Source organism: Mustela nigripes, chromosome 2 (genome assembly GCF_022355385.1).
Source record: "Mustela nigripes isolate SB6536 chromosome 2, MUSNIG.SB6536, whole genome shotgun sequence".
Classification (NCBI taxonomy): Eukaryota; Metazoa; Chordata; class Mammalia; order Carnivora; family Mustelidae; genus Mustela; species Mustela nigripes.
In genome coordinates this window covers 21,640,709-21,651,993 of record NC_081558.1, presented here as the reverse complement: position 1 = coordinate 21,651,993, position 11,285 = coordinate 21,640,709, and the positions used below count along the sequence as shown (strand labels likewise).

The 11,285-nt window shown below is 39.5% G+C and overlaps 1 protein-coding gene across 26 annotated transcripts in view; it reads left to right on the top strand.

Annotated features, from left to right (window-relative positions):
* Positions 1–79: 79 nt before the first annotated feature.
* Positions 80–11,285, top strand: part of PBRM1 (polybromo 1) — a 129,215-nt gene continuing 118,009 nt past the window's right edge. For 4 of the 26 annotated variants that reach the window (XM_059389913.1, XM_059389904.1, XM_059389910.1 and 1 more), the window contains exons 1-4: positions 92–245; positions 3,078–3,203; positions 4,809–4,961; positions 7,378–7,475. In XM_059389913.1, coding sequence (XP_059245896.1) covers positions 3,156–3,203; positions 4,809–4,961; positions 7,378–7,475 — 299 coding nt within the window. In that variant the 5' untranslated portion in view covers positions 92–245; positions 3,078–3,155. Of the gene's footprint in view, positions 246–3,077; positions 3,204–4,808; positions 4,962–7,377; positions 7,476–11,285 lie in introns of all 26 variants that reach the window. The other 22 variants (XM_059389903.1, XM_059389909.1, XM_059389890.1 and 19 more) reach the window with 16 other exon arrangements.

The window sequence follows — 11,285 nt, the reverse complement described above, 5'->3', positions numbered from 1 at the left end:
GTAAAGAGCGCCGCCGCCCGCTCGCGTGCGCGCGCACGCAGTGTCGTGCGGAGCCGGGTTCGCTTGGCGGCCGCGGGACTGGTTTTGCGGCGGCACCGGGAGGGGTGAGGGCGGTGAGGGCGGCGGGTGCTGGAGCGACGGCAGCGGCCGCAGCCGGAGGAGCAATAGCAGCAGCCGTGGCGGCCACGGGGCGGGGCGCGGCGGTCGGTGACCGCGGCCGGGGCTGCAGGCGGCGGAGCGGCTGGGTAAGGCCGGGCCCGGGGCGGGCGGGGCCGCTCCTTCTCGGCCGGCTGCCGGGCCTTTGTGTGGGCCCGGGCGGGCGGGAGCAGCGGCGGAGGCCCCGCCCCGGCCGTGGGGACGCGCCGGTCGGGCCGGGCGCGCGGGGCGGGGCACGGCGGCGGGCGTCGGGACGGCCAGGCAGCCTGCCGCACCTGCCGGCCGGGACAAAGGCGCGCTACGGCCCGGAAACTCCCCGCTCCCTCTTTCCCGCCCCTGCGGCTGGCCGAGCACTCGGTCGCGGGCAGCTTCAAAGCTGTCAACGTTTCCCTTAGTCCCGAACCAGTGACAGGTCCGGGAAGTCTTTCATTTCTTCCGCAGGTCAGGGCCTCCTTTATTTTGTTGTTTCTTGACGGTTCGGACTCAAACTCAAACTAGTTAAAAATTTTGTCTTAATTTTTTATTTTTTTACATTTTCTAAATGACTGTGTTCAGATCGAATGTTTTTATCAATGGGACTTGTATTTATAGTAGAGGCTAGATATTTAAGTATCTTCTCTTTTTGCAGCACCACACACACACACAAAATCGATATTTTAAAACTGTACGTTTCCTAGTTTTTAATAATTTCTCACCTCTCAAGATTTTTTTTTTCCGAAAGAAGCATAGTTTTGTTGTGATAGAGCAGATACTGATGATTTAAATAAGATAGGCAAAATGTAGAAGAAATACTGAAAAACAATTGGCAAATACACAGTATAGCAGATACAGAAATTATTACTATGGCTGTAGAACATATGTTGGAATAAAACATTCTTACTAACTTACATTCCTAAAAACTAGGACTCCTCAAAAATGATTTTGAAGTGATGTTTATCCATTAAGAGCAGTATGATTTTGCTTTTTTGTTTGTTAACAGATCGTGGGTATTTTAAGATTCGAAGGAAGATAGGAAAGCATCTTTTGAATACTTTTTGAAAAAAAAAGTATTTCCAATTTTGAAAAAGTCTTTCCAATTTAAATCAGTAACAAAAATGTGCATGGACAAATGGAAGGGCCTTGATCGCTTTCTTTGGCTTTGGGTGTACAAAGTACCTCAAATATTAATATTCTACCCCAAACCTCAAGATTAGTAAATTGTGGTATATATGGTATATATACGATAGCCATTAAATATCATGGGGAGGAATGTTGATTTGGAAGAATCCTAAGTTAAAACACAAGTTGTGAAACAATACATATGGCTTAACACTTTTGCTTAACAAATAGGCAACTAAGGCATAGAATAAATATAAAAAGCTGTGGATGGCAGTGTTAAGGTTTTTTTCTTTTTCTAGAAGGAAGAATTATTTTTTTCCCCCTTCAAATCCTGTTTTTCAAGATTTTTGTTCTAAGCATGTCTTACAGTATTGAGTATCACGAGAAATACAGGAGAGTATGATAAGTTTTTATACTATCAAAATATACCATGTGGGTTTAATGAGTCAATATTTTCCCAGTTGCACATTTTAAAATTATTCATTAGTGTCCACTGTAATTTATTGGTTGTCAGACTTTTGGACATGTGACTGTAATCGGTGCCATTTTAAAACTTGTATTTTAGCTCCAGAATCTATTTCCTCTTCATGGGAAAAGAATTGCTAAAGGGATGCTCACAGTCCTTTTAGACCACAAAGACTTTTTTTAATGCCCCACTTGTGTGTACTTTGAATGTGTTTATTATTGAATTGATCATTCATTATGTACCAGTTACAATTCTATAAGCCAGAGCTACAAAAATGAATAAAGTGCTATTCCTTTTCCCAGGGAGTAGTTAATCCTAGAGTTGAAACTTCTTTGTTGTGCTTTGAAGTTTCAAAGTGATTTCATGTACATTTCACAACCCGAATAATCTAAGGCAGATATGCCCACCTGACTGTTCTCATTTTAGAAGTGAAGAAACAGCTCTGAGAGGTTGTGACTCAAGCAACATCAAACAGATCATTCGAAGTGGAGGACTTGGGACTCACATTCTGGTCTTCTGAGGTCAAGTCCTGTTGCTTCTCCCACCTACCTGGCCACATTGCCTTTGTTGTCAGACTTTCAAATGCGTTTAAAAATATGTCCTCCGGATAAGAAAATAATTGAAAATTATCCTTAAGTTGCATCTTTTTCTTGTTTTACCAAAGAAAGTTAATGATTTCAGGAGTTTTGGATATTGTGTGGTCTAAACTGGTATATATACACCAACAATATACAGTTTTTGTCGTTTGCTTTTCAGTGGATTATTTCCGAAAATAATTTTTGCTCACCTGCCAAAATGATTGAAGACTTTGTTTTTAATTTCTTTAAATTTGTGTGTGGTGTCTCTCCAATGCCAATAGGACTTTTGGAAAGAAATGTCTTTCTCTGAATTTTTTTTAGAGAGGGTGGAGTTTTCCAGACTCTGTTCACATGAGCCATTCTTGGTTTGTTCCAGCTTGCCAACACTCGGTGTCACATGTGAGCCTTCCACATGTGTTCACTCTCCATTCCAGCTCTGTGATTGAACTCTGCTCTTACTGACTAGGGGGCATTTGGGCAGGCATGCTTCATTCCTGGAATTGACAGTCATTCCATGTGAGTAAAGGGGAATCCCAGTGAGCCATCTTTAAGCATATGAAAAGCGTTTGGTTTTAAAATGGAAAGAAATGTCAGGTACTGTTAGTGCCTGAGCCTTTCAGCAGTTTGGCACAAGAGAACCGATACGGCTATTTTCTCCAGTTCTCTTGTCTTTCTGTAGCAGTTCTACTTGAATGTTTTCTATCTACTCGTACTCATTTTTACTTCTTCTGACCTTTCTTTTTTATTTTCCCTTTCTCTGCCTTGTTCTTCTCTTTCAGTTTTGAATATATTAACACTGCATCAGCACTTCTAAAGCCCTGCCTTCTCCCACTGGCTTCACTTGGCCTTCAGACATAATGAGGAGACTGGCTTTTCGAGGCGCTGGTTGTGCTCTGGTAAAGCTGGTAAATTACTGACCATCTACACCTTTTCTCTTTTCTGTCCTTCCTTGCCTCTTCCCTTCCACTTAAGTTTTGTTATCCTTTCCATAAAGTTTCCCTTGTCACGTTCATCAGATTCACTTGTGTCCTTGTCATAGCTTGTTTACCAAGGTCCTTCGTTTCTTCATCTTAATGAGCTGAGACCGGTTTATCAGCCTTTTATGAAACAAAATAAAATCAACAACACTTGGCTGTCCTTGGCTTAAGCCCTTTGAACCTTTTAGCTGTCGCTAATTGTAAACTAACGTACTGTATAACCAAAGCGAGAGGAAGGAGTACTGTCATGGTAGGCTGTTTTTAAATACCATGTGGACCATAGTTCAGAGGAAGAAATAGGAGACTCCTCTTGTTTCTTAGTTGGTTACCAGAATGTTCTATTTGTTGGTTTGTTTTGCTCCTCCTTTGTGTTCCCTGGAGATCCCTAGTTTTTCTCTCCGTGCCCACCGACAATCCATTCTTTCAGCTGCTGGTGTCTTAGTTTACCGACATTGAACGTTGATGAGTGAAACAGGAATCAGTTTTTTCTTTTAGTTTTGGAGACAGACCTTTGAAATCACAGTATACTATTTGATACTGTTGTTAAATTGTATAAGCATTATAGGACCTTCTCAGGTATATACCCTTGCCCTCTAGCTGTGGCAGATCATTTCAGTGGTTGCATTTTTTGTGTTACAGTCAAATGTGTACATTTGTAAAGTTGTGTTAACATTAGATACTAGACAGCCTCCCTGACAGCAAATATTGATGTGTTTCTGGAAGGCCAACTAGGATCTAAAAGTTCCCCTCTGAGGTACTATTCCAGATCATCTGCTGAAACTTAAAGCTATGATTTCAGAATTCATGGGGATAGAATACCTCATATAACTGAAAAGGGGGTCAGTCTGATTGACAGAAAAGTCTCAAAACGGCTTTACTACTTTGACATAGGTATGGTAAGTCACATTAAGTGTTTTTCAGGGATATATTTTGTGGCCTTCTTTAATGAATGGAGTGTGTTAATTTTAGAATTCATCTAAAATGCTAGAAGGTTAATTGTCCTCTGTCCCCTACACTTTGGCACTACTCCTTTGCCTCAGGCACTGATTACTATTTTTTTCCACATCATGACCCACCTGGAAAATGATCAGAGTTGTTAGACACACTTGGGAAAACAGATGAAGCTGTTGACCCCAGAGGGGACTGCCTTGGGGCTTCTATTCCTGGCTGCCTCAGGGGCTGAGGAGATCAGTACCTCCATGCTGGTGTACCCCTACATGTAGATTGTCAAAGTCCAGTGAGGAGTAAATTTGGGACCAGACACGATTGGGTCACTCAAATGTGGTGACATACGATGGGTAAAATTTTGTTGAATTTGCCCCATCTGAGTTAAAAGTGTAGCATTCTGGTAAGTGAAGGGGCTGAAGCAACAAGGTCCAGAACTTCCACTGAAAAAACTGACAGTTAACTTGCCTTACAACAGTTAAAATATCCTCCTTAGTGAGCCAGAATCTGGGTAGCAAGTGCCTAGCTGAGGGCTTGGTGGCAGTGTCTAAATTTAAGTATAAGAACATGGCCAATTATTTCTTATAGAAGAAATTGGATTCCATGGGTTCCAAGAGAAGACGAGCTACTTCCCCATCCAGTAGTGTCAGCGGGGACTTTGATGACGGGCACCATTCTGTATCCACACCAGGTCCAAGCAGGAAAAGGAGGAGACTTTCCAATCTTCCAACTGTAGATCCTGTGAGTAACTCGCATCACACAGTTTCTTCCTGCTTTTCCTACTCTTCCTTTAATGATAAGCAGTTAAGATGCAAGGCCTCACCACTTGTTTTTCCTCTGGCTTAATAGTCTTAATCTTTTTTTTATGTAAAGCATATATTTAGCCAGTAGTCTTAATAGTTATAATATAATTTAATATTAAGAAATAATGGTGGGTGGAGGGTGGATGAAATAGTTGAAGGGGATTAAGAGGTACAAACTTGCAGTTATAAAATAAATAAGTCGGGCGTCTGGGTGGCTCAGTGGGTTAAAGCCTCTGCCTTCAGCTCAGATCATGATCCCAGGGTCCTGAGATCGAGCCCCACATCGCGTTCTCTGCTCAGCAGGAAGCCTGCTTCCCTTCCTCTCTCTCTGCCTGCCTCTCTGCCTACTTGTGATCTCTCTCTGTCAAATAAATAAATAAAATATTTTTAAAAAATAAATAAATAAGTCACAGATAAAAAGTACAGCATAAGTAATATAGTCAACAATGCTGTAATAACATTATATGGTGACAGATAGGGATTATACTTACTATGGCGGGCATTGAACAATGTATAGTATTCTTGAATCACTATGTTGTACACCTGAAACATATAATATTGTATGTCAGTTATGGTTAATAATACCTTTTTATTTAAAAACGTCATTTATTTTAGAGAGAGAGTGAGCGAGTTGGGGCGGGGGGGGGCAGGAAGGGGAGGGAGAGGGACAAGGAGACTCCACATTGAGCATGTGGATTCTGATGTGGCGCAACCATGAGATCATGACTTGAGCCAAAACCAAGCATCGGACACCCAAGCGACTGAGCCACCCTGGCACCCCCGAGTAATGCATTTTAAAAATAAAATAAATATTTAAGAATTCTCAAAAAAAGTAATTACTCAGAATGTATTTAGAATAAGAAATTTGCATAAAGTTATTTCTGTTTTGATGAAAAGGTATTTCTGTTTGATGAAAAAGTGTAATCTGCTGAAGTACCTAATTCTAATTAAAAATAACCAAAGGACTTAGAATTCTACAGATCAGAGAATGGTAGACATTGTAATAGAAATATGAATAAAAATTTTTTTCTAGGGGCACCTGGGTGGCTCAGTGGGTTGAGCCTCTGCCTTTGGCTCAGGTCGTGATCTCAGGGTCCTGGGAGCGAGCCCAAATCTGGCTCTCTGCTCAGCGGGGAGCCTGCTCCCCCCCCCCCGCCTCTCTGCCTACTTGTGTGTGCGTGTGCGCTCTCTCTCTCTCTCTGTCAAATAAATAAATAAATCTTCTAAAAAATTTTTTTTCTAGTTTTATTGAGATGTAGTTGACATCTAAAACCGTGTAAGTTCAAGGTGTGCACTATATTGATTTGATCTATGTATATTATGACATGAAGCCACAATTAGTTTCATATCCATCTTCACCTATAGATGATTCCCCCCAAAATGTTGTTTTCTTTATAATGAGAACTTTTTAAAAAGATTTTATTTATTTATTTAACACAGAGAGAGAGATCACAAGTAGGCAGAGAGGCAGGCTGGGGACAAGCCAATTTCTCACGTGGAGCCTAGATTTAGTGTGGCAGAAGCAGATTGTAAACGGATGGACATATAGATAATAAAGTACCCTCAGCTAATGATAAATGCTAAGAAAAAAAAGTTTGGGTGATTCCAGCTACTCAGGCCCAAACCTTGAGGGGTTTCTCTGTAATGGGAAGGCACTGGCCCTACACAGAACTGGAAAGGGGTATTCCAGGCAGAGGGACCCAGTGCAGAGGTGCTGGGTTAGGAATGGGTTTATTGTGGTGTGATTATAGAGAAAGGTGGTCAAGAGGAAGAAGGAGACTGGCAAAGTCTGCCCAGATGCAATTTTATGTTTCAGCTTGACTGGGCTACGGGATGCCCAGATGTAGTTACTCTGCATTCTCCATGGTCAATTTTAGGAGTTTAGATTTTATTCTGTCAGTAGTAAAAAGCTCCTCTTTTGAATGACTTTAACCAAGAGAGTGATATGAACCGATTTAGATTAAGAGAACAAAACAGTCACAAGTAGTATAAATCTGATGAAAGATACCAAGATGTTTAATCACTTAAATTTTTTTTAAAGTTTTATTTAAGTAATCTCTGTACCCAGTGTGGGGCTTGAACTCATGACCCTGAGATCTAGAGTCAGATGCTCTTCTGACTGAGCTAGCCAGGCACCCCTAAACAGTTAAATTATTTAAATAAGGAAATATTGTCAGCATATTTCAGACTTGGGTTTCTGTGGGGAATTGGGGGATTTGTCCATTTTCTTCTCTACTTGCCTTTTATGGATATGTTTTTATTAAGGATGATCCTTATACCTACACTGGCTTTCTGTTCATTTCTGATGATTTTTTTTTCTGGTGATTTTTTTTTTCCACTTTTCCCATGTATAGATTGCTGTATGCCATGAGCTGTACAATACCATCCGAGACTATAAGGATGAGCAGGGCAGGCTCCTCTGTGAGCTCTTCATTAGGGCACCAAAACGAAGGTGAGTTGGAAGGTGAGTGGGAGGGATTTGGTCCTGGGTCCATGTGTACAGTGTTTCGTAATAGAGTTCTCCGCTGGAAGGAATGGTTTAAAGGATACTGGGGTCCAGATTTTAGTTTTTGTCAAGATGTAGTGAAGCTTTTTTTAAAATTTTTTAATTGTAAAATATGGCATAAAATTCATACATTTTACATTTTTAAGTGTACAGATCATTAAGGGTTTTGGAGATCTGTTATATAACAATATGAATAATATTGTTATATAACAGATCTCCAAAACTTTTTCAAATTGCAGAATTGAAATTTTGTACCCATTACAAAACTCTATATTCCTTTCCTCCTGCCCCCAACCCCTGGCAGTCACCATTACACTTCCTGTTGCTCTAAATTGGACTATGTTCAGGGTCTTATGTAAATGGAATCATACCGTGGTTGTCTTTTGTGACTTCTTTCACTTAGCGTAATGGTTTCAGGGTCATCCATGTTGTAGCGTATGACAGGATTTCCTTCCTTTTTAAGGCTGAATGATATTCCATTGTATGGATATACTATCTTTTGTTTATTTACACATCCATTGATAAAACACTTGAGTTGCTTTTACCTCTTGGCTCTTGTGAGGAATACTGCGGTAAGCACGGGCATATAAATACGTCTTTGATGCTGCTTTCAGTTCTTTTGGATATATACGCAGAAGTGGCATTGCTGGATATTACAGTAATTCAATATTTAATTTTTTGAGGAACGACTATACTGTTTTCCATGTCACTGCACCATTTTACATTCCCACCAACAGTGTACAAGGGTTCTAGTTTCTCCACATCCTTGTCAAACTTGTAGTTTTGTAGTAAGTTTTGAAATCAGTCCTCGTGATAGTTAATTTTATGTGTCAGCTTGACTGGGGTAAGGGATGCCCAGATATGTGTTTATAAAGATGTCTCTGAAAGAGATGAGCATCTGGATAGGAGACTAAGTAAAGAAGATGGCATTAACCAATGCAGTCGGGTACCATCCAATCCCCTGAGACCTTGAGAAGAACGAAAGTGGGGAGGAAGGATGAGTTGGTGCTCTCTGAGCTGAGACATCATCCGCTCCTGCCTTTGGATCTCAGAGCTCCTTGTTCTTGGGCCTTCAAACTCATACTGAATTATACCACTGACTTTTCTGGTTCCCTGGAAGATGACAGGTCTTGGACACTTGTTGGCCTCCATAATCACATGAGACAGTTCCTGTAATAAATCTCTTCCCTGTGTCTGTGTGTGTATATACATATGTGTGTGTTTGTGTATATTTCCTATTGGTTATGTTTCTCTGAAGAACCCTAGTACAGTCTTCAACTTTGTTCTTTTTCAGGATAGGTTTGGCTATTTGGGGCTCTTTGAAATTCCATATGGATTTCAGGATGGATTTTTCTGTTCCTGCAAAAAGTGCTGTTGAGATTTTGATAGGTGTTGCACTGAATCTTTAGATAGCTTTGGGAGTATTGGTGTCTTAACAATATGTAACTTTTCTACCCCATGAACATGAGCTATCTTACCATTTATTTGTGTCTTTAATTTCTTAACAGAAATGTGTAGTTTTCGGTGTACAAGTTTTTCACCTTTTTGTTTAATTTATTTGTAAGTTTTTATTCTTTTTGATGCTGTTGTGAATTGTTTTCTTCCTTTTTGGATTGTTCACTGTTAGTATATTGAAATGCAACTGATTTTTGTGTGTGTTAATTCTGTATACTGGAACTTGGCTGAATTCACTTATTCTGCTGTTAAATTTTTTGAACCTTTAGTGTTTTCTCTATATGAGATCATGTCATCCATGAACAGAGATGATTTTACTTCTTCCTTTTCAGTTGGGAGGCCTTTTCTTTTTGTTGCCTAACTACTATGTCTAGGACTTCCAGTAATATGTTGAAAAGAAGTGGTGCAAGCAAGCATCCTTGTTTTATTTCTAAACTTGGAGGAAAAGCTTTCAGTCTTTCACCAAGTTGAGTATGATGATAGCTGTTGGCTTTTCATGTATGGCCTTTATTATGTTGAGGTACTTTCCATTTATACCTAATTTGTTGAGTTTTATCATGAAAGGCTATTATTGAATTTTGTCAGATTCTTTTTTGTAGCAGTTGAGATGATCGCTTGGTTATTTTCCATCATTTGTTACTGTGATGTATTACTTTCTCAGTTTTCATAGGTTGAATCATCCTTGAATTCCAGGAATAAATCCCTCTTGTTTATAGTGTATAATCCTTTTAATATGCTGCTCAATTCATTTTGCTGGTACTTTGTTGAGGATTTTTATATCAGCGTTCATAAAGGATGTTGGTCTGTAGTTTTTTCTTGTAGTGTCTTTGCTGGCTTTGGTATCAGGGTATTGGTGGCTTCACAAAATAAGTAACTTTTTCCTCCAATTTTTCAGGAAAAGTTTGAGAAGGATTAATGTTAGTTCTTCAAGTGTTCACTAGAATTTGCTGGTGAAGCCAAAAGTCCAGGATTTTTCTTTGCTGGGAGATTTTTTTTTTTTTTTAATTCTGATATTGTTAACATAGTGTTAAATTAGTTTTAGGTGTACAATATACTGATTCAACAATTCTGTATATTACTCTGTGCTCATCACAATAAGTATACTCTTTAATCCCTATCACCTTTTTCACCCTTCCCCTTACCATCTCCACTCAGGTAACCTTTAGTTGTTCTTTTGATTACCAATTTAGTCTCTATATTAATTAGAGGTCTGTTTGGGTTTTCTGTTTCTTCATACTCAGTTTTGATAGGTTGTGTGTTTCTAGGCATTTATCCATTTCTTCTCGATTGTCTATTTTATTGGTATACAGTATTCTTTTATAATCCTTTTTATTTCTGTGGCATTAGTTGTAATGTCCCCTCTTTCATTTCTGATTTCATATGAGTCTTCTTTTTTTTTTAGTTCATCCAGATAAGGGTTTGTCAATTATGTTTATCTTTTAAAAAAACCAACTCTTAGCTTTATTGGTTTTTTTTTCTATTGTCCTTGTTTTTGTTTTTGTTTTTGTTTTAATCTCTGCTTTGTATATTATTTTATTCCTCTTGCTTATTTTGGGTTTATTATGTTCTTCTTTATGTCCTTAAGAATGAAGCATATTTTTAAAAATTACTTACAGTCTTTAACATAGCAGTGAAGTTGTAGCCATCATTGTTAAAAGGAATCAGTTTTTGAAATATACAGAGGCCAAAATCCTTATTTTCATTTTGCTTTTTTTCTTTGTCCCCATACTTTTGGGCTTGACTTCCATGGTCCAGTGAAGCAAAACAAATTATTGGCCCAATATGCACATTGCACACACCTCCCTGTAGAGGCTGTGTTCTCCCTGACTAGATCTTCTTTCCTCTCTTGCTATCAAAATAACATCACTATTCCCCACTACTCTGTCAGTTGAAGCTATTCTGAAAACATGCTGAAGTGTGGTAGACAGAATAATGGCCCCCAAGTAGGTCCATGTTTCAACCCCTAGAATCTATGAATATGTTGGATTACATGCTAGAGAAAAATTAAATTTATCAACTAAACTTTGACTTGGAGAGATTATCCTGAATTATTCAGATGGGCTCAGTGTAAGCGTCCTTAAACAGGGAGGAGGGAGGCAGAAGAGTCAGAGTTAGAGAGGGACTTGAAGATGCTACACTCCTGACTTTGAAGATGGAGGAAGGGGGCTACAAGCAAATGAATGCAGGCAGCCTTTAGAAGCTGGAAAGGATGAGGAAGTAGATTCTTCCTTAAAACCTCCAGAAGGGACACCAACACCTTGCTTTTTACCCCAGCAAGACCCATTTGGAACTTCTGTAAGA